Source organism: Euleptes europaea, chromosome 6, assembly GCF_029931775.1.
Source record: "Euleptes europaea isolate rEulEur1 chromosome 6, rEulEur1.hap1, whole genome shotgun sequence".
Classification (NCBI taxonomy): Eukaryota; Metazoa; Chordata; class Lepidosauria; order Squamata; family Sphaerodactylidae; genus Euleptes; species Euleptes europaea.
Window position 1 is genome coordinate 45,374,014 of NC_079317.1, and position 23,550 is coordinate 45,397,563.

The following is a 23,550-nucleotide window of genomic DNA, read 5'->3' on the forward strand; positions in this document are numbered from 1 at the left end:
GAGGTAATGCTCCGACACAAGAGGGCCAAACATTTCCCATTCCAAACAGCAAAGACAACAAAACAAAACCGGTTTCCTTCCTTGCCAGGCCACATGCAGGCCCTACCATTTGTTCCAAAAGCTGAGATAAGGAATAGAAACCATCATGTTCATTCACCTGATTGGAATGCGTAACAATAAGAGTCCTCTGTTCCGGGAAGTTGTGATAGAGATTGGATATTATCTGTACTGCCACATCAGTTTTGCCTGTACCAGGAGGCCCCACAACCTACACAGAAAAACAAATTATCTAGTATTTTTACTCATTTGGAAAAGCTACTGTGAAACGACAAGTCAATCAAGAAAGAAAAGAGAGAGTGAGAACTTTTAAATCAAGTCCTTTGTACATGTAGGACAATGGGTATGTTTGTTTGCACACACGTTTGAGGGTGCAGAACAGAAAGTGTGCACAGAGGTGTGGGCGGCAAGCAATTAGCAAGAAGAGAACTGAGAGGACCCGATGTGGGGCTTCATCCGATCATGGCCATCTGGGCACAGCTTGCTGTGCTTTGGCATAATGGCACTCTGTCTCACAAGGGCAGAGGGTTCATTTGAAGATGACTCTCCAACAATAGTAGTGGGGAGGGGAAGCAATAAAAATGCTGACATGTTTACCTAGACAGTTACCATGATTACTGTAAACTCATTCTGGTTCTTCTATCAAGAAAAAAACAAAACAAAAAACAGAAGTCTCCAGTCACTGAAGACTTGTGCTTTTGCTTTTTCTATCGATTGACACATACCTTTTATGGGAGAAAGGTTTTCCTGTTTGTTCTTTTTGTCTCTGGTTCATGAAATGCATAACAACATTGAGAGTTGGAACATTTACAGAACATAGCAAGTGCAGCAGAGTTGGTAGAACAGATATTTGGCTCCCTCACCCATCTTTTGGCAGCCCCAGCAAATTGCCCCCCCCCAAAGTGCTCCGGAGGTTGGGGGCACCTGAGTCATGATGTGAAATGTGGTGTATAGAGATGCAATGGGATGGTAGACACCCCCGCAGGTGCTGCACAAATTACTGCTTTATTTGCTCAGGGTCAATGGAGAGGGGGAAATTCCCAATTCTCCCTTTGTCTACGCACTTCACCACACACCATTACTAAGGATCTCACAACATTCAGGAGCAGCTTCTCACTGGGCGCACAGGGACGCAGAAAGGAGAAGATGGCAAGGCAGAGTGTCTTTTCTTGAGTGGAGCTCTGATTGCGGCATGTAAGATTTGACCTTCAGGGTCAAAAAGCACACCAAGCTCACAGGACTCTTTATTCTTTCATGGCAGACAGAAGAAATTGGTGGTGGTGGTGATGAGAATACTAGTGGAGGGAAAATTTGGCTCCCATTTGGCCCCTGCCCAGTTTTTCTGTCTGGCATGCTCCTTACCCCAACCAATTCTTCTTTCCCCCTCTTTTTTCCCCCCTTCCTGTTCTAGGTCCAATCCTCACCCCTTCTGTATCTCAATTTATCCAATTCCCACCTTTGTCAGCTCAGAATTCCTCCCACTGCTAATCTCTTGACTCCCCCTCCTTGGCTATGCTTCATTCTTCTCCCTTTCTCTCTTATCTTTTTTACAGCAGGGGGCTCAGCAACATTGTTTAAGTTGTCTAGGCAAACCCAAAATGGTGGCTGAGATCTCACAGTGTAGTCTAACGAGATATTGGCAACTGTACACGTCTTCGTTTTCATTTAACCTCTCCCTCACCCCTTTTCTTATCTTGAAGACTTTTTCTAAAAACTTGGGGATTCCCCAGGTTTGCAGAAATAGCTATTCTAACTGGCCCACTTTACAGATTATTTTGATCTTAATGAGGGAGAGAGGCTACCGGTTAAGTGATATACTTTGGAGATTGGCTACTAAAAATAAAATCGTAAGAGGCATGCAGCAATGTGCATTTTTACCATTGTCAATCCAGGCTGCATTCCAGCACGTATAGCTTCGATCTGTGTATGAGTAAACTGAATTGTATTGCTGCAGAATGAATCAGAGTAAATTGATTAATCCACAGCATGTCGCAATAAGCCAATGCTCTATGCATTTCTTCAAGATAACCTTTCTGGACTTCTTTTTCTGAGCGCTGTCCATCCTCTCAGTCAAGGAGACTTGACCTTGCCAATGCAAAATCTGCCTTTTACAGGATTTGGGCAGGCAAAAGGATTTGCAAATACCAAGAGAAATCAATTCCTTCCTCAAGGGCTGAAATGACACTACAGGACTCCAAGTCATTACACGACCCTTCTGAGATGATTAAGTTACGGTTCATCATATGTAATTAGGATACCCACTGACCAAAACAGCTAATTTGATCAGCGTCAGAAGTCACATTTTATCACCAAGTTTGAAAGGATTGGCTATTTCCTGCCAAATGTCATTTTAATATGCTTGAATACACACAAAACAAAATTACCGACAGTATACACAACACAACTAAAACAATGCAACCCTAGAATGCAGCTTATTTCTTACCATTACTTCTTAATCTAAATTGAAGAAAATGTTTTAGCTAGTTTGAGTACTTTAGTGAATATTTTAAAATTAAATAACTACATCTGAAACCATATAGATGTCTCAGACCCTGTAAGTGCAATCCCCCCCCCCCCAAAAAAATCTACACAAACATTACCGTTTGGGTTGATTATATGGGTAAGGTCCTCTGTTGGGAATGACATGAGGCTCAACAATCAATGTTTTCTGGTCTTCAGCCTTTTCACCATCCTCACACTCCTTCCGTTTCTTTCCTGCATCATTTCTGACTGGAAAAGTTATCCTATTGAAGGGAATCATTGTTTCTTAGCTCAGAAGTTTTGGGTGTAAGAGAAACTACTTTTCCATCAAACTGTTTTTAGACATTGCCTATCCCTGTACCCCAAACCCCTGTGAATTATGTAACAAAATGTTAATGACAGACAGTGCAAGGGCGACACAAACTGAGATCATTGACAACCATGAGAAGAGTTTCAGAGGATTGCTGTGTTGGTCTGCAGTATAACATCTGGATCTGAGTCCAGTAGGACCTTGGAGACCAACAAGATTTTCAGGGTATAAGCTTTTGAGACTCAAAGCTCCCTTTGTCAGCCAGCAAAGGGCGCTTTGACTCTTGAAAGCTTATGCCCCGAAAATCTTGTTGATCTCTAAAGAGTAGGTTTTTATATGCCGACTTTCTCTACCACTTAAGGAAGAATCAAACCGGCTTACAATCACCTTCCCTTTCCCTCCCCCAGACACCTTGTGAGGTAGGTGAGGCTGAGAGAACTCGAAGAGAACTGTGACTAGCCCAAGGTCACCCAGCTGGCTTCATGTATAGGAGCGGGGAAACCAATCTAGGTCACCAGATTAGCCTCCACCGCTCATGTGTAGGAGTGGGGAATCAAACCCGGTTCTCCAGATTAGCGTCCTCCGCTCTTAACCACTACACCATGCTGGCTCTACTGGATTTGAATCTAATCATGAGAATGGATTATTCTTTTCGAAGGGCTAGTTCTAAGAAAATAATCTGGGATTGGGAAACCGTTGTACGTATGGACAAACATTGCTGGCAGTAGTGGAATAGATCTATCCATTCTGCTCAGAAAGTTTGAAGCCCTCCTCCCACCTAAGGAATCTTTCTTCAACTGAAGACCACTTTTGTTGGAGGAAGTCTTCTTAGGCTGGAAGAAGACTTCAAACTGTGCTGAGCAGAGTGGCTGGATTGACCCAATGCCAACACAGATATCAACAATGAATTTCTGGAACAGGGATGCTCAGGAAAATACAGGAGCAGAGTCTGAATACAATTTAAACCGCTCCTTAGAGTTATAAGAGAAGAGGCAAAAGTTAATCTGTTCAGCACATGAGCCACATTCCTAGTTGAGCAGTGAGATTTTTCAATCACCTGAATGGAGGAATCTGTAGTGCAGGATCTTCAACAGCCACTTTAATGCTGTACCCAGGAAAGCTGGCTTTTAAATGATCAATAGAAAGGAAGGTATCATTGAAATCCAGGGAGGCAATTTGATTGGGCATTTTGGAATAATGAGCACTGCTTGGGTCTCCATAACCAAGGATGATGTCATGTAACCAGCCAGGGACCACACAGTCCGTGTTCATCAAATTCCGTATAGTCTCCAGCACAGCCTGTAATAAACGAGAACATGAACAAAGAGTAAATTTCTTCCCCACCTTTACGCACATTCAGCATGAAACTCCATGAACGATTCCAGCATTTGTCCTTTTTTTTTTTTTTTAAAGAGTTCTTCCACTGGCAGGTGTTCGGTTTGGTCAGTGACTATATTTCTGTTGACATCAGCCCCACAAACAGCTTGTTCAGCAAAACTGCAGTATTTACGAACAGCCTATAATTACCAAACAATCCCATTAGCAAAAGAAAATTCAGTTCAGATGATAAAATTTGATGATGATGCTCTTTATTTCATCTGCAGCGTTCTCTAAATTGCCGGGAAAGGAACATTAGTGAGGAAAAGGGCTTTGCTTGAAACATACCTTCACCGACAAGTCATTTACAGGCAACACAGCGAAGTGAATATTCTATAAACCAGATGGACAACATGGATTTTGGGACAAAGGCTCAGGAGCAGAGCACCTGCTTTGCATGCAGAAGGTCCCAGGTTCAATCCCTGGCATCTCCAGTTAAAAGAAGAAGAGTTGGTTTTCATATACCAGTTTTCTCTACCTTTTAAGGAGAATCAAACTGGCTTGCAATCTCCTTCCTCATGAAAATGAATTCAAAGTCCATCTAAATTTAAAAGAACAACATGGGTCTCTTTAAAGGATGCTTTCCTGCTAGAAAAAATAACCTCAAATCAATAGTACAGTATTAGCTTTTAAGCTCATGATGTTACTTCTGCAGCCTTAATTCAACTTCCAAGTCTTTTTTATGGACTTCATGAAACCTTCCCTAAGACAATCAAACATAACGGAAATGTATTTATAAGGCTTTCTCTCCCGCACAGGTATAAAATCTTGCCTCTCAATACAAACGTGATAGGTAACCTACAGTGCAACCCTATGCAGAGTTACTCCAGTCAAAGCCCATCGAAATGAATGGACTTAGACTGGAGTAACTCTACATAGGGTTGCACTGTTAGTCTAGGAGAAAATGACTGGCCTAAAATCAGCAGTGAGTTTCAAGGCAAGCGGGGGCTTGAACGTGTATCTCCCCAGGCTCAGTGCAAGACTCTAACCCAGGGGTGTTGAACATATGGCTCGTGGGCCAAATCCGGCCCCTTGAGAGCTCTTATCTGGTCCACGAGCCAGCCAAGGTAGCCACTACCACCCCGGCCCAGCAACATTTATGTTATATCCTGCACTCGTAACCAATGAGTTCAACACCCCTGCTCTAACCACTACATTATCTGGATTTTTTTTAGAGTAGGGAGCAGCACTTTCTGCTGTTTCTGGATCCACTAGGCTGTACAACATCTTTGAAGTTTTTATGTTCAGTAAAACAGATGCAACACGGTGAAGTCAAATACTACTTTCCTCCAACATACAAAATCTGGTTGAGAAACTTAAAAAAAAATCCATATGTAAATACACTAACTGGTTACTTTCACTGGGATGTCGTTTCAACAACTGTAGGCTGCTGTATGAAAAACAGTCTGAGCAGCACCAAAGGCATACCTCCATGGATCCAGTCATGTCAGAGAGGAATATCCATAAATACCAGTGCTGCTTTAGAGCAGCCATTTACATTGAGTGCAATGCTTGAGAAACGTCGTAGGTGCAATGATGAAACGTGGAAATCACACTGAACTACAGAGCAAGCAGAAGCAGTCTGGCCTGCTTTGGCCAGCTCCAAAGTTCAGCACAGTGAGAAACAACCCCCCCCCCAAAAAAAAACCTCTGTGGAAATTGATCAAGGACTGATAGTCATCTTCCCTTCCAGTTTTCTGGCTGATGGGAAAGTCTTGGGGAGGAGAAGGCAAGGGGGGGGAACCACAATACTGGCCACTGTGTGAACAGACTGCTGGACTTGATGGGCCTTGGTCTGATCCAGCAGGGCTTTTCTTATGTTCTTTTCTTAATACTATAGCTAGCTAGTAAGCCAACTCATAATGTGAATCCCGGCATGCTTCTATCCTAAAAAGCTGTATCTGAAGAACATAACCTCACGGCCAAGGAGGAAAAGAGGTAGATTTGCATTACCATGGCTCTCACCTGCACATGAATAAAGAGTTGTGGTTATTTATAACGCTATGTTATTTGAGGTGCTTTTCTAAAAATATGGAAACATTTTATACTTTTTTTTAAAATGTATTTATTCAACAGATGACTAGTATAGAACAAAAAAATCCAAGATACTAACAGCACTTTGATATACCGGCCGCAAGCATCGAAGGCAACAGGGCTGACCTACTGCTGCAAAGTGTAGACGGTCATATTTTCGCGATCGCATTATGTTTATGCTTCCATCGCTGTCATGTTTGCTTAATTTAAGAGGCGACATAAGATTTCCACATCTTTCTCCCTGCAGGCTCGGCAGAGAATCCAAGCTGTCTGCTATCTGCCTGACACACTACCAACATTTGTCATTAGGGAGACTAGCTTACCTTATTCTTCTGTTATCTGAGCAAGGAGACACAGAGCAGACAGGGAGAACCTGTCCACCAGCACACAATCATCCTAAAAAGCAGGCTGAACCTGATCGATTGCTTTAGCTTTACACGTGAGAAAAATGTGAAATTATACTCCCAAATCATTTCTGTATGATCAGGATGTCCAACTGCACTTTGCTACCCAACAATGCTGATTTGTAAAGGTGTCCTTGTATGCTTCTAAATTTACCCTATGCACAGGGGATTCCTAATACTGATTTTTTCCCCTGTGATCACAACACTGAATAGATTTACTTTAGGACTGCAGTTTTCATCCCTCCATGGTGTTACTGAATGTTATAAAGACAATTCAACACTCCAAGGACAGAATTTTGACCATTGATTTCCTAAGCATTTTGGTGCACATGTATACAAATTTCAAGACATTTCAAGCCTTTGTAATAACTACTGGAAAAAGTAAAACTGCACCATAACTTACTTTGAAGTTGTTTTCCTTCGGCTTTCTTCTCATGATTATATTAAACGTCTCATAGACGTCTTCGGTTTTATTCTGGATGGTGTTGGTCATATCCTGTTGATATTGGTTAGGATCCAAGAACACTCTGAATGTTCTGGAGTCTCCTTTAAGTCTTGGCTTTGGTTCTGGTCCTGCCCGCATTGAAAGACATATCAAATGTTAAAGGCTTTGAAGGAAAATAAAACAAAACATGAAGTGAAAGAGAGAGACCGCATCACGCTTCAAACTATGACCCAACATTCCACCTTATCCCTGCCCCTCTCTTCTCTCTCACTGTCTGACAGGATTCATCCCACGTATTCTGCCCAAAGTTTTTAGCTTAGCCTACTGGTATTAGAAAGTTTAGTTTTACTTGCTGGCACATGTAACTGGAAATATCCAGAGCAGAAGAGTACTTCTGTTCTAACATTCTGTGTCCTCAGGCGGTGTCACTGGGCAGGAGATAATGGGAGAATAATCCAGACAAGCCAATCCTCTTCTGGCCTGTCTTTCCCTCCCTTGCTTGCCAGACACTCCTCATTCTTATCTGTTCTCAACGGGTAGAAGTGATGGGCTGTAGCTTCAGTTCCAAGATAAAGGCCTGGTCTACGCATGAGATGCCAATAAGGCGGCAGAAACGTACAGCACCACTTCATACTGAGGGGATTGGCTTGTATCCTACGCACTCCGCTCAGCGACATTTGAAGCCTTCCTCTAGCCCAGCGTTTCTCAACCAGGGTTCCCCGGAACCCTAGGGTTCCGCGAGTAATCACCAGGGGTTCCACGAGAAATAGTGATGAATGGGCTAATCATAAGTAAATCATATGTAGGGGTTCCCTGAGACATGAATATTATTTCAAGGGTTCCACAAGGGTAAAAAGGTTGAGAAACGCTGCTCTAGCCTAAGAAGCCTTCCTCTGACAGAAGTAGCTCTTCCACCAGAGGATGGCTCCAAACTTTGGTCAGCAGAGTGCTAGAATTCAAGCCAGTGGACTCTGGGATTGAATGCTCCTTGGTGTAAAAAAATTCCTGGGGGGTGGGCAGGAGAATGTGCACGTCAATACCCAGAACTGAACCAATTGACACAGGCATCGAACTATATTTTAAAATGCAGGTATACGGAGATTTAAATTTTAAAAATCCATGGAACACATCCTTAGTTGTAATATATGCTCCCATTTTAAAAAAGAAAATAAAGAACATTCCATAAAGCTGGAGGACAGAAGTCAAAAGATTTGGTTAGAAAATTCAAATCAGTATGAGGCGTTCGGTCACCTCCCGCTGCAAGCCAGCTCTTTGGAGCTTCATCCTCCAGTCTGAACCATTTCCCTGGTGTATCCCCTCCACAGTATGACATCCAAAGAGATTTTCCCTCAGCCCTGCTTCCTCATTGGCCACATGTCACCAGATCAGAGGAGCTTGCCTATTATATTAGGTGCTGTGGAACACAGGCAGGATGGTGCTGCTGCAGTCGTCTTGTTTGTGGCTTCCTAGAGGCACCTGGTTGGCCACTGTGTGAACAGACTGCTGGACTTGATGGGCCTTGGTCTGATCCAGCAGGACCGTTCTTATATTCTTATCATCTATTTGGAATCCTCCTCAGCCTCAAAATCCTTTGTTTTGTTCAGGAGTCACACACCAGGGGAAGGCTAGGAGAAAACACCAACTTTAATCTGCTCCTGCATTTCTTTCTGCAGCACTACCCTCAACAGTTTCACCTCAGTGAAAAACCCAACAGTTTCACCTCAGTGAAAAACCCAAGAGTAATTTCCACTTTTTCATCTCACGCAGCAACAACCACAGCCATATCACCCTCCCCCCCCCCACACTACCCATACATAGCCTAGTTAAAAGAAGGGTAGGAGACAGGGTTCTGTCCTTCTCCTCACTCCACCCCCAATCTGGACTCTTTCAAAAAAGAAACTGCTGCCTTGTCAACTCCATTGTCAGAGAGCTTCATGTGAAAACAAGACCCACTGATTTTGGAGTAAAAACACAGGGGATCTGACTAAAATTGTGTGTGAGGGAACATCTGGCTCAGAGAGGACAGAAAGCCTCAGAATCCCTTCCGCCTATGCTCCTCTGCCCTCCCGCCACAGAAGTGCAGCTTACAAGATGAGCAAGTGTGAGTCACAAGCTGGGAAGTTGCCCAAGTTTCACCTTGCTGCCTCTGGAGCAAGAACTTCCATCTACGGGGAGGGGCTGTGGCTCAGTGGCAGAGCATCTGCTTGGCATGCAGAAGGTCCCCGGTTCAATCCCCGGCATCTCTAGTTAAAGGGATTAGGCAAGTAGGTGATGTGAAAGACCTCTGCCTGAGACCCTGGAGAGCCGCTGCCGGTCTGAGCAGACAATACTGACTTTGATGGACCATGGGTCTGATTCAGTATAAGGCAACTTCATGTGTCCACATATACTGCCTTGGACCAGCTCACCCAGGGGCCTCTGTGCTTACCTGTCCCAGCTGTGCTGCTAGGAAAAGGTATACATTTTCCCAACTTTACCATTCTCTAGCCACCATCACGCATATGAAAGTAAAGCAGCAACAGCACAAACACAACACTATGCAGATTATACTTCCACGCTTCAAGTAAAGATTTGAGCAGAGCCGTACCCTCTTCAATGACACGGCCTTTATCATCCAACATGCCCTGGATTTCACACCCTCGCACGTAGACCAGGCCGGTCTGCTCAACGAACAGTTGTCTTCTATCGAACTTCGTGCCATATGGCTGTGTGGGTCGGACGGTAATTAAAAAGCAAACATCATGTTTGCGGAGGCCTGAACAAAAAAGAAACGTCCGCATTTTTATGTATCTTCAACATAGCATTTTTATGTAGCTTCAAAATATAAGTAACTGAAGTCAGTGAAAGCAAAGTACAGAAATGGATTGCAAAAGGCATTTATAGTTAGAGTAAAAATCCAACTTTTATTTTAACTATAAGTACATTTCATTCCCATCAATATTGATTCCTAGCCAAAAAAGCAACTTCTGTTTAGGAGTACAGCTTCTAACTTTTAAACTAGCCCCTCTAGCCGTCCCATGAATACCCATTCGACGTGCAGCAATTATCAATATTTAGCTCCATGCCATGAAAAGGCAGAGACCAAGTTACCCAAGGATCAAGCATTCTTTGGAGGATCCTATGCTCACAAGCAGCCAAGAAAGAGATGAAAGTATTTTAAAACACCTAACAGAAGTAGCAAAGATCAGGCAGCAGCCCTACATATATCTTCTACTGGAATGTCCTGCTGTGCACAAGGACAGAACATGTTCTAAGTTATGTTTCTATTTTAATTTTGACAGATACTGTAAAGTTTAGTGAATGGTTATCTCCAGCACAAGGAATAGGCAGTGCAAATAGCTTAACAGCTCTGGCATCAGTATTGTGAAGGTGGATATTAGTGCTCTGATTCATGTGCAAGGATTCATGTGCAATTTTTCCCCCACCTTTAACTATTCTGTGATAGCCCAGGCTAGCCTGATCTCATCAGATCTTGGAAACAAAGCAGGTCAGCCCTGGCTAGTACTTGGATGGGAGACCACCAAGGAAGTCTAGGGTTGCTACACAGAGGCAGGCAATGGCAAACCACCTCTGGATGTCTCTTGCCTTGAAAACCCTACAGGGTCCCCACAAATTGGTTGCAATTTGATGGCCAAAAAAAAAAAATACTGCCAACTTGGAAAGCTATCAACAGATAAAAGGACACATACCTCCCTTTTTCAAAAGGATGTAAATAGGTACAGTCAGAATTCCAATCTGTATTCATGTAAGAATTAACATTCACTATTTAAACAGATGGAAGACCACCAAGGAATACCAGGGTTGCTATGCAGAGGAAGGCACTGGCAAACCACCTCTGTTAGTCTCTTGCCATGAAAACCCCAAAAGGGGTCGCCATAAGTCGGCTGCGACTTGACGGCACTTTACACACACACACATTTAAACAGAAGGATTTAATAGACACAAAGGACACCTGAAACTGATAAACATACAAACGCTTAATATTTAGCTCAAATAATCAGAGCAATGATACTTAAAGTCGTAATATCACCTCTCTCTTATACATACCTTCCCATTCATCTTTGATGTTGTCTCTAACATTCAAGTTCACTGTAACATCCGCTCGGACTCTCATAGGCCAGTTTTCCCCGATGTTGGGCTTCGCCACCTCTACCACTGTGAAAGAGACAATGGGCTGTGCCATCCGAGCCCAACCACCGAAGACAACGCTGCCGTATTCAGACTGCCTAAAGGCCAAGACCAGATAAAAGATTATCACTTTTGCATGGTTTCCCCCCCCCCCATTGCCCAGAAAATGTACTTCTTGTTAAAAACGTATCATCGAAATCATTAGAAAATAGTTATAGAGTCACAGTACTGGAATGTATGACATGTGGCCACATCTCATGCCTAAAGGCAGGAATAACCACCCCACACATCAGAGGATTGAAACTCCTTCCCACAGTTTTTCCAGCCAGTTTGAGCGAGTGGAAACTTCTTTGTGGAGTGCAAAGAATCAAAGAGTTAAGGACAGCTTCATCGCAGCCAATGTCTATCTAGCTGTGGCGGGTTTTGTTACATCAAGCAGAATGGAAGGAAGAAAGGGGGGAAACACAATCATGTGGGGAGGGAATTTTCTTGATCCTGCAATTTCCATTACCAAGGTTTCATCCTACTGACGCTGTCTTCAATGTCCTGCCTGATTTCATAGGTCGATTCTAGGCGAAAGAGGTTGAAATTTCTCAGGAGGTAGTCGTGAAGAGTCAGAAACTGTAAATTCAATTTGGGGAGGGCAAGGCAACCTAAAGGGGGGAAAAACAGGCATTAATCTCTCTCAAGTCCATCTTACAAAGATATTTTCCCGATGAACATTAAATCCCCATGCGTGCTCAGACACACACAACCAGCTCTGGTCCCCCATGTTGATTTTCTGTTGTGTGTTCTCACTAGCCGCCCTGTAAAACAAGCCCAAAACGACAGTTGGGGTCACTGCTGCATAATTCTGTAGAGCCCATTGCTACACAGATTCACCACCATATCACGGTTTTGTCAAGAGCTTTCAACATGGTTTCATATTTCATATAACAGTTTATTTGCTTACAGAAATACATGCAGTGCAATACAATGCTAAGGTTGCATTGGTATTTCAAACCAACCAACCACCGTTTGTCTGCGATCGGCACAAATCTGGTTTCTTGTCAGGATCGCACACTCTTCTTCTCCTTCTGCAGTACCATTAGGCCTTCAACTAACTCCATTTAGTCATGATGTCTGAGTGTAGGTAGTTGAAAAAAATAGGTTTTGTTTCTTTCCCTGTGCATGGGGTTGGAGAGCCCACACTTGGAGAGCCCACCCCAACACTTAACAATGTTGTGGGATGGGATGGCAAGCACCTGCTGCCCAGCTGGTCCAGCAATGCAGTGCCACCCTCGTCGCACCCTGAGGAAAGACTGGCTGATCCAGGCCGGCAGCAGTAATGAAACTGGTGGCAATACCAGTAAAGTCCCTTTAATGAGCCATGCCTAACTGGGCTGCCGCCAGCTGGCTGGTACCTGGAAAACAATCAGGGGAACTCCACAAACAGGAACTGGGCTCCAGCCCCACCTGATAGCACGTGGGACTACTCACCCGCATAAGAGTTTCTTGGCACTTCCTGGGGGGTGGGGCTCCAGTGACTCGCTTAAAAAAAGGTTCTCTAGAAGGCAAGGAGGACATGTTTGGGCTATCTCTAGCTGGCTGAGGAGAGACCTGAGGAGAATTGAGGACCCCAAGGTGAAGTTTAACCCCCTTCTCTCTGTTCTGAGGCTAAGGGAGCTTGTGGATAAGGACCCTGGAGTGCTCTTTGTGGTGAGAATTTTTATATTAAACATTAGTTTGGCTTAATAAGAACCATCTTTATACCTTAATATTATAACCTGTAGCTTAGAAGCCACATGAAGACCTGACTATGGCTTTTAAGGGGGGAGACCCCTAGCTGACCCCAAGCTTCAACTAGGCCCCTCACCTTAAAGGGTACAGGAGATTGCATTACTAGGAGTTAGTCAACCAAAACACATTAGGTGCCCCAAAATTATGTTTAGGGATAGCAAGGTCATTTAGACAGGCAGCAAATTGTCTGTTTACGCATGGAGGGAATTGTTTTTGTACACGGGCTGATGGCGAACAAACAGTTGTCAGGGACCCTGAATCTGGGAAACTTATTTTGGAACAGGATATTTTCCAAACAAGATTAGCCATGATTTGTGAAAACCCATCTCCTGAAGAATTTGAAAGGAGGTGTCCGGTTGGGATCCCCTTCTCACGGTTTAGCCTATAAAAGGCTAGTCCAGTTGCCCAGTCCTTTGTCCTTCTCAAGGAGAGACCAGGCTCCACAATTTGTGGTTGCCATCTCTGTCTCTTCTTTGGAATGACCCAGAGTACTCTGTTAGCTGTTTGTTGGTATGTCAACCTGTGTGTGGGTTCGTTAAATTCTGTCATATATATTTAGTCAAGTATTTGCTTCTTTCTTTGCCTTATATTCTCTTGTAAGTCCAAATAAAACTGCATGGTTTATTGTTATATGTTTGGTGTGCTGTTTGAGAGTATCTTGTGTGTGCAAGGTCGATCTTTCCTATCGAATTCTCTGGGAGCCGCTTTTGGTAAGTAAGCAGGCAGAGAAATCCAATCACAAAGAACCGGGAGGGGGAAGCAGAAATTCCCCCCACACTCTTCAGCCCAGGAGCCTGAGTCAGCAGGCCCAGAATGCTACACCCAGTACCTAGAATTCTTAGCCACAGTGTAATCCTGGTGAAGTATCCCAGTTACTTGGAAGGAAACTAACTGCAGTTTCCTCAGGCATTCACTTCACGAGTAAATGGAATTAATGGAAGATTTCTTATCTTCATGCTTGAAGTCCATGCAATGGGAGGTGGGATGGAGTGTACAGGCCTGACAATAAACCAGGTCTGTTTATGACTCCTAAATGGAGCCTGTAAGCATTTAGAAATCTCAGTTATCTATCATCAAATTTACCTTCTCCAGAATAGTACTCAGTTGGGACAATGTTTTCGTCCCAAATAATTTTTTCTGTAGGATACAGAGGCATCTGATTGAGCTGCTGTATCTGAGAAATTCGGCGTTCATGCCGGGACACCTAGGGGAAAAAAGTTTTTATAATGTGAACTAAAGAGAGCAACACATATTTACCGAAGGATAATCAAGAACACTGAAAGCACTTTAATTTTTTGCCAGCTGCTACTGAAGCCTCAAACTTTCTATCCTATGGACTTGCATGCTCCTCCACTGCTGATCACTTCCCCCTCCTGTTCAGTTTCAGAGTCAACTTACGGCTATCGATATGCATGCACTACCCTTCTCGTTCATCACTACACCAGCAGCAGTCTGCAAACCTAGCTATGATCCTAATCATAGGTACAAACTACAATTTGCCACTGATTATGGTAAGCAGAAGTGCCAAGGCACATGTAATTCTTAGCACAACCAATTCAGAAACTGAAAAGGGAAGATGCTTGTGATACAAGGGAGCTGTGTGCCTGTGGGGTGCTCCCAAATACCGAACTACAGCTAAATGGGCAGTGTGCAACAGGCCACCCTGCCATGCATACCATGGTGAATGTCATAAATGTGGTGAGTGCCCAACTAGTCAGACGTAATCAGTAAATGTTGTCAGACATCTGAATGTGAGCGTTAGCATTTGTTACTGTGTTCCAAAAAGTGGGAGGATCTGTTTTCTCAGGGGCATTGACAATATTCAGCACATTTTGGACACTTAACATAAAATGTATTTAGGAGTGCACATATATACACATCCTGAGCCGTGGTGTAGTGGTTAAGAGTGAATGACTCTTATCTGGAGAACTGGGTTTCTTTCCCTACTCCTCCACATGAAGCCTGCTGGGTGACCTTGGACTAGTCACAGTTCTCTCAGAACTCTCTCAGCCCCAGCTACCTCACAAGGTGCTTGTTGTGAGGGGCGAAGGGAAGGCAATTTTAAGCCACTTTGAGAGGGGGGAAGGAAATGTGATTGTAAGCCGCTTTGAGACTCCTTAAGGTAGAGAAAAGTGGGGTATAAAACCCAACTCTTCTTCCCCAACTTCAGACATGCACTGTGCTCAGTAGCATGCTGCAGGTGACAAGGTTCCTGGCCATAGCTTAGACAGCATAAACTACCCTTGAGGGAGGAGGACTGACTCAAAGCTAACTCTATTTTAACAGCTCACTGAAGTCATTTGAACAGGGGTTGAGAAGGAACTTGGGAGAACATGGCAGAAGTCCAGTGATGTAGTAGCAACATTGCAATGAGATTCAGCTGCCAATTCAACCAGCACTTCATGGTGACATTCTCACACAATAGTTAGCATGACCTCCTAGTAACACAACACATGAAGTTCAAATGTGGCATCCTGACAAGGCGCCTGTGCCAGATTGGGCATCTCTCATCCATAAAAGAGGAAGCTGACTCAACAGAGAGCCTTGTAAATTAAAGTTCTGTAGTGTCAGACGTGTGGCCAACCAAAAGAGAATCCAAGAGGTTAAAACTAGATTTTAAAAATAGATTAATAATTTGGGAGATAAAATGAGCACTATGGTACATGAATGTATCACGATAAATTTGATCGACACTCAGGGAGACTATTTCTAGCAATCTTCAGAGTCTTGGGATAAGAGGACATAAAATTGTGCATAGCGTGGAGAGAGTGGACAGGGAAAAGCTTTTGTCCCTCTCTCATAATACTAGAACCCAAGGTCATCCATTTAAGCTGAAGGGTGGGAAATCGCTGCCACAGGATGTGGTCATGACCGCTGACTTGGAAAGCTTTAAAAAGGGGAGTGGACAAATTCATGGAGGACTGGACTATCAATGGCTACTATTAATGCTGGATATCAACTCCCTCCAGTATCAGAGGTGGTATGCCTCCTGAAATCACCTCCTAGGGAGGACAGGCAGGATGATTCTGTTGCAGTCTTCTGCTTTGTGGGCTTCTTAGAGATAGTTGTTTGGCTACTGTGTGAAAAGAATGCTGGACTAGAGGGGCCTTGGGTCTGATCCAGCACAGCTTTTCTTATGTTCTTATGAAATCATTGCAATTTCAGTGACTCACTGGGAAATATGAGTAGGAGATCTCTATGTCTTTTTTGAAGCCTTCACTGAATTAAGATGCAAGGCAGCAAAATACAAAGAACATGGTCGCTGGAAAAAAATTACAATGCCCCTCTCGTCCTCAAAAGGCTATTCCACATTTAAGCATTAAGAGATTTCAATAAATGCACAAACATATGAGAATTATGCACACATTACAACACAGTGATAAAAAGCAGCCCAGAACTACAGATGTGTTCCCATACACAATCACATTACGGCTAATAAAATGGAACTCAAGAGGAGCAGCATTATGGGTTGCAATGGGAAGGTGGAGGAGAGAGAAAATTATGCTCCGTAGGGAATTATGCTCTCTGGTGTATTCAAGCTCATACGTTTAATCCAACAGGAACAACAACATGCATGCAATGTAATGTTTTCTTGCTTAATGTACCATGCTATTGCTTTCTTCCCTACAGATAATTTAGAGCAAGAGTCCCTTTAATATTAATCTTATAAATAATGTGTGTAACCTGTCCAGAGCTATAAGGTGGGATTTTACATTAAATACACACACATATATAGTCATTTCTGGCCTGATTTGTCAATTCAGTATTACTGTGGAAATTAAAAATAAATAAAGAACTTGCTGAAGCCAAAAGAGGTACCAGAATTTACCAATAGTTCTAGTAGAAATTCTTTTTCATAGCTTGTATCTTCCCCTTCAGGTAGGGCTGGCAGTAAACAGAGATATGATGCCACCTGGTGGAGTGTGACAGGACTGAACAATAAAGCAAAAGGGTTAAGAGTCAGAAAGAAAAAGATGACACTTATGACTGGACCTTTATCAGTAAAAGTTGAGTACCCCTTATCTGGACCACTTGGGACCAAAAGGGGTCCATATTTAAGATCTTTCTGTACATTGAAATATTTTGGAATTTTTGCATATTCCTAATGAGATATCTTGGGGATGAGATCCAAATTAATTTATGTTTTATTTTTAACAATTTTGTATACATTGAACCATCAGAAAGCAAAGGTGTAACTATCTCACCAGAATACCTGTATCAGCTGTTAAATAAGAGCCACAACAAAACACAAATTAACAACGGCAGGCTTACAGTCTCCACCTACATTGCAGTGTACACTGTACTTAATTTTTTTAGGTGAGAGGAAACACTGAAAGCAGACAGCACAGATCTGCCTGCATGCAGCTTGAAGGGTCCGGTTTTCCGGTCAGTCCGGATATGGGATACTCTACCTGTACTGCCTCAAAAAGGGAAAAGGCCAAGGAAAAACTCCTAGCCACAACTTTAATTTAGACACCAGCACTCTTGCTCCCTTCTAGAGGAACTTAACATCCCTACCATTTGTATCCAGATTATTCTTTAAAATTTATGACACAAAAGCATACTTCTTTCCCAAACAACTTATTTCAACCAATAAAACCCCTAAACATAGGAGTCATGGGTTGCAAGGAGTCACACAGCAGGGATTTTGTTTCTGGAAGCTGCTGACATGCCCCCCCCCCCAAAAAAAATGGCTTCTTTAAACTGCTAGGGAGCTGATATTTGCAAAAAGTAAACTAGTAATTCCTTCCTCCTAATTCTCATTAGTTGTTGCCATTAAAGATGAAAGACAGAAAATCTTCATTTCAATCAAAGTATTTCATATAATTTTCAAGCACTTTGATTTAAAAAAAAATACAAAAGAACACCCAATCCCAACTGTTGCTCAAAAAAAATCTTCAAAACTTACTCTACACATTGCAACATCCATAAGAAAGTACAAAGTGTTACCAAGAGGTGGAGAAACTCACCTTAAAGGACCAAAAAGTTTTACCAGTGAGTCACGCGTATCGACAGCTGACACATTTGAGAGGGCGAAATTGTACAGTTCAGGAAAATGAGCAAAAGCTGCTCTCTGTAAACCAAACAAGAAAAAGAATCAAATATTATACTTTCTCTAAGGAAGCATTCATTTAAAATATATATGCCCTGCCTTTAGCCCACAGCGTGCACACTCCAATTTAACATGCCAAGCCACATACAATACGTGGCAGTTTCTAATACTGAATGAAGACTTTTTTTGCTGTCACATCTGTCTTATGGCGACACCTGGTGGGGTTTTCAAGGCATGAGACACTTAGAGGTGGTTTGCCATTGCCTGCCTCTGTGTCACGACTCTAGCAGTCTATGGGGAAGGAGGCTGAATGTGTGGAGAAAGAGATCAAACAGAATTGGGAGTGATCACCCCATCTGAGACTGCCCCCATTGTTCTAGTTAAGAAACCAGATGGCACTGTGCGATTCTGTGTTGATTACAGAAAACTGAATGCAATTACTCAGGCAGATGGGTACCCTATGCTTCAGATGGATGAACTCTTAGACATGGCATGGGGGGGGATAAGTTTATCAGTACTTTTTACCTATCAAGGGGGTACTGGCAAACTGGGTTGGCACCTGAAGCACAGGCCAAAACAGCCTTTACTACGCACATGGGGGTGTTTGAGTGGTTAATAAAGCCTCCTGACCTCAGTTCCTTTGAGATGAAAATTACTTGCTCCCAAATAGGCAAGCTCTCCAATCTTCTCCAACACAAGCAGTCACCAAAAGCCAAGGGTGAACCAGAAAACCATAATGCTTGAGCAAGAGACATGCAAAAAGGGTTTGAGTGTGTACATGTGCGCATGCATGCAGAGCTTCCGAATTAACGAGACGCAATTCAAATTGTTATGCAAAAATATTCCATATTTTGTGGCGAACTTCAGAGTATCTGCTACTCCTTGGCGGAAGGGGGATGACATGAGCTTTCAACGGATATTCAAGCCACATTGTGTACCTGTGCAACATTTCTGCTTTGGATTTTAACTTTGCCTGAGTGCCCATAACCATTCAGTTTTATCTATGTGATTGGCACAGGCCAACGCTGTGGTGTGCAGACCAGGCAGACTGAGCCCGTGCGCAGTGGGCTTTGCGCTTGAAGCCCAATGTACAAATGCCAGGTGAGAGACGGGCACTAGAATAAGCCGTTCCCCATTCCATCATGGAACTGATCACCTGCACAGGATTATGGTGGTTTATCAGCCCGCGCAATACATTTGGTAACCAAGGTCATCCCTGAAACAGCCACAGTTTCTTGGATGACCATGGCCTGATGAACTGTGCTTGCTCATAAGAGGAGGCAGGATCAAATATAGAAGAGACACTATTTCTAGGCTTACAAATGAAGCGAAGCCATGGTCTTTTTCAAGCTAGTCATCACCTCTTATCTGAATACTCAATATAACGCTAACGTCGAGGGCTTCAGGACAGTGTGAAGAGTGATGCAGAATGAAATAAAAATAGAATCTGATCCCAGGACAGGGGAAATGTTTTGCAACTACAATTTAACAAAAAGGTACACGACGTTAAAGGATAATAAAAATTTAACTGCTGAAACAGAGGGCATTACAAACCTGGAGGGAAGTAATTCTGTCATAGTGAATTGTCGTCATCTCATTCTCTGTCAACGCATTTCCAGTCTGGTCATTAATTTCAAAACCAGTGTAGAATTTTAGCATATCTAAAAGCTGAAATAAATTCATGATAAATTGGGTTACAATTTTTTTTAAGAAAAAAAGGGCTGTTGAATTATCCTACGATAAATGATAAACATTGTGGGAGGGCTGAAATCAGCTAGGTTTTAATATTTTAATATCAGACATACTGTGTCTACACTTTTAAAGGTAGTAATTTGAGAAATAAATTCCCCGAGTTATTAATAAAGCATAACTAAGAAATTTGCCTGATTGCTTCCAGGCACAGTTGAAACTCCTTATCTTTAAGACCCTAAATAATGGGTCCCCAACCTTTTGAGCCTAGGGGCACACTTGGAATTCTGACACAGAATGGTGGATGCAGCAACAAAATGGCTCCCACAAAATGGTTGCTGCAGGTGGCAGAGCCAGCCACAAAACAAATGCCACAACTTACCTTCAGTAACAGTCTAGATCCTTGTGATGTGTCGGCAGCTGCTGCCAAAGTAACATTTAAAAACTCCGCACAGCCAATTGTCAATCAGAAGCCTTGCTGGGCAAAAGCCCTACCAGGCCAATTACACTGGCTTCCAATTCACCCTGAGCCCAATTCAAGGTGTTGGTTTTGTCCTTTAAAGCCCTATGTGGTTTGGGACTGGGGCATCTGAAGGACCGTCTTCTCCCATATGTTCCTGGCTAGGAATTAAGATTGTGGGGAGAGGCCTCCTGACTGACCCACAAATCAAAGGAGTTCATCCGGTGGAGACTACTGAAGACAATTTTATTTAAAGCTGCAGTGGAGCCACTTTGAGTTCCAGGAGGTAGAAGGGCCGCTAATAAATGTTTTACATAAAAATAACGACGATCCCCAGCCATCACTTTGCATTTGTTACAAGTACAAAATGTAGCATCCCATTGGCTAGCTGCTCAGAGAAGCCTTTGTGAAACAACAGCAAGTCTCACCTGGCAGAAAAGATGACCCTCCTTGTCTCTTTTGGCCAGACTGGATAAGTAGCAATGTACAACTAGGTGGGAATCATCTAAGATAGTATTAAACCATCGCCGTGTTGGAAGCAAGGCCTAGAATAAACAACAACATATTATGAACAACTCAATACATCAGGTTTTGTTCACAACCAGAAGACTGGTTCGATTCAGTGCTTCATAAAAAGTTGATGGGGATTCATTGCCATAAGGGTCAAGTGATATCACGCCTTCCAATAGCAAACTTGACAGTCCTGTGCCTATCAGTGGAGAAGCAAAGTGGTGGGGAAAGGAGATAGAAGGGAACATTGGCTTGCTCAAGGCCCTAAAGCTTATAATATGCTGCAAGGGATGATTAAAGTCAGGAGACATAAAGAGCCCTAACGCCCCTCCCCCACCCCAAATAGTTCCTACAATTCTAAACTATACATACCCAAGTCAATTTCTCCTATGAATGGGGCAGAGCTCCTAACAGCTGATAGCAGTAGAAATGAAGGGGTGAGATCAGTGATGAGAGATTGCAAACTCGTGAAGAATACATTCCCTGCCTACTCGTCACAAAACAGGGAGTGGTTAAAAAAGCTCTCCCTCCTGCATTTTATCACAAGGTTCAAGATCAGACAAGTTCGGCTGCTGTGGTTCAGGACTGTGTGAGCAGAAAACTACTTGCCTAGTCCCAGAGTTTAGGAGGTTTTATTGTACTGGGGCAGGGGGAGAATTTCCTGATCTTTTCTCCTTCCTGCAATTCCTTTGCAGAGTCACAACTTGTCTGCTGCATGTATTATTTCTGAAGTATCTAAAAACAAAGTATTGTAGAAAGCACACTTTAAAATAAATTAAGCTATTCCCAATAGGTTTATAATCGAAGGTAGTCTCTTGTGCAAGCATTGGGTCATTACTGGCCCATGGGGTGAACTTACAGCATGACATTTACTAGGCAGACTTTGTTTACAGGGTGGTTTGCCATTGCCTTCCCCAGTCATCTACACTTTACCCCCAGCAAGCGGAGTACTCATTTTACCGACCTCAAAAGGATGGAAGGCTGAGTCAACCTTGAGCCGGCTACCTGAAACCGACTTCCATTAGGATCAAACTCAGGTCGTGAGCAGAGCTTTGACTGCAGTACTGCAGCTTAGCACTCTAAACCACCAGGCTCCTCCACAATCCAATTTAGGTAGACAATAAAATACCAGCAACAAAACTAGCAACTAGAAGGCTAAGAATAAGCTTTTCAAAGTTCTTTTCAAACAAGAAAAAAGGAAGAGAAATATCAACTGGTGAAAGAACTCATAAACAAGACACAATAAAAACTTAGAAGTGAAATAAACCAAAATTTAGAGATGAAAGATAAGCAAGAGCTACAGAAATAATACATTTGAAATTAATCACTGAATCTGAAACTGAATGAGAAAAAGTAAAGTAGAAAAAAGTGCTCCCATTGGCATGAAGAAAAATAAGGCAGGCACAGAGCAAAGCAGAGACAATGGACTTAACGTGGGAATAGGGAAGGCCAATGGTAATCTCTTTGGAACACTGCAAGAGAATGAACTAAAGTATGAAATAACAGTAAACGACACAAACAAAAATTCAGCAACCTGGATGGCCCAGGCTAGCCCAATCTCATCAGATTTCGGAAGCTAAGCAGAGTCGCCCCTGGTCAATATTTGGATGGTAGGCCTCCAAGGAAGACCGGGGTCGCTACACAGAGGCAGGCAAAGGTAAACCACCTCTGAATAGCTCTTTGCCTTGAAAACCGTACAGCGTCCCCATAAGTCGGCTGCAACTTGACGGCACTTTCTACCTCCTCAGCAATAGCAACAGAACTGATCAAGAAAGTACACATTTCTTTTCCACACAAAATATAGCATTGCCGATAGACAAATGAACGACTCAGAGCACACGGATGACGTTCATCCTATTCACATCATTGCTAAGCGGTGAAATGCTCAAGTAGTTTAGACTCAATCATAACATAGATGTAACCTAATATGAAACACTGAAATGCCCCAAGGAGGACAAAAGGGACCAGAAGTATATGTAAAGACGGTCTGCTCAGATGGGACAAGCCGGAGGAGAAGAACAAACGTAATGGCTTTTTATAGCCGATTTCTGGTTTGCCAGTTCCAATCAGCCCAACGGGCTTCAGAAACTATCTGAACTCTTTTAGCTCTCCTGTAATGCCCTCAGCACAGAAAGAACCAACGTGAAATGTTTTGCTGCTTGGCGTTTTGGCAAAGATCCAGCAGCGTCCCAGCTGAATGCTTAGCATACCCTCTCTCCGGAGACAGACTCCCGCAGTTCAGATTGGCTGGGCTTAATGATACCAACTGCAACGTTCCGTAGGCGGAGTTTCAGCACAGCCAAAAATACCGAGACGTATCGTACCCGTATAAAAGATTAAAGCACCTATGCCTTGTGCCCAACTGCTTCTGTGCAATAGGTGCCACAGCCGTCTTTTTCACAGGCTTCCTGGAGCTGAAATAATTTCAAATAAAAAATGGCCATTCATGTGTGAAACAAGCCCTGCCAATTACTGATGCATGAACTGGTTCCTTTAGTATTCAAAATAGCAGCTTTGGTGCAATCCAGAAGAACACTGCTAGTATCAGTGCTCAACCACATCATGTTGTCAGAACGTCTTGAGGGCTGCCGCTCACAATACAGTTGCCACAGGAAGGCTGCATGCATCGGGCGCCTGTTTCCTGCGGCAGACCTAGTGGCAACACGGAGGCTGGCTACAATGTGGTGTGTGTGGTTAATCTGCAAGGCAAGCTAGCAGCGTGGGGTAACCTTTGCATGGAGGTCGTTTCAATGAGGGACATGCAACCTAAGACATGGCCCTCCTTGTATGCCAACTTCAAAAGACCAGAAGTTACTAACTATT

General features: G+C 43.2%; 1 protein-coding gene across 1 annotated transcript in view; it reads right to left on the bottom strand.

Moving 5' to 3' along the window:
• The window catches only part of AQR (aquarius intron-binding spliceosomal factor), a 56,239-nt gene that overhangs the window by 22,746 nt on the left and 9,943 nt on the right, over nucleotides 1-23,550 (bottom strand). The window contains exons 8-20 of the mRNA XM_056851863.1: nucleotides 20,646-20,762; nucleotides 19,623-19,736; nucleotides 17,986-18,089; nucleotides 16,845-16,947; nucleotides 14,099-14,219; nucleotides 11,748-11,889; nucleotides 11,156-11,334; nucleotides 9,696-9,863; nucleotides 7,067-7,236; nucleotides 3,906-4,147; nucleotides 2,658-2,801; nucleotides 1,936-2,005; nucleotides 158-268 (exon numbers count right to left, since the gene is read on the bottom strand). Coding sequence (XP_056707841.1) covers nucleotides 158-268; nucleotides 1,936-2,005; nucleotides 2,658-2,801; nucleotides 3,906-4,147; nucleotides 7,067-7,236; nucleotides 9,696-9,863; nucleotides 11,156-11,334; nucleotides 11,748-11,889; nucleotides 14,099-14,219; nucleotides 16,845-16,947; nucleotides 17,986-18,089; nucleotides 19,623-19,736; nucleotides 20,646-20,762 — 1,785 coding nt within the window. The remainder of the gene's footprint in view (nucleotides 1-157; nucleotides 269-1,935; nucleotides 2,006-2,657; nucleotides 2,802-3,905; nucleotides 4,148-7,066; nucleotides 7,237-9,695; nucleotides 9,864-11,155; nucleotides 11,335-11,747; nucleotides 11,890-14,098; nucleotides 14,220-16,844; nucleotides 16,948-17,985; nucleotides 18,090-19,622; nucleotides 19,737-20,645; nucleotides 20,763-23,550) is intronic.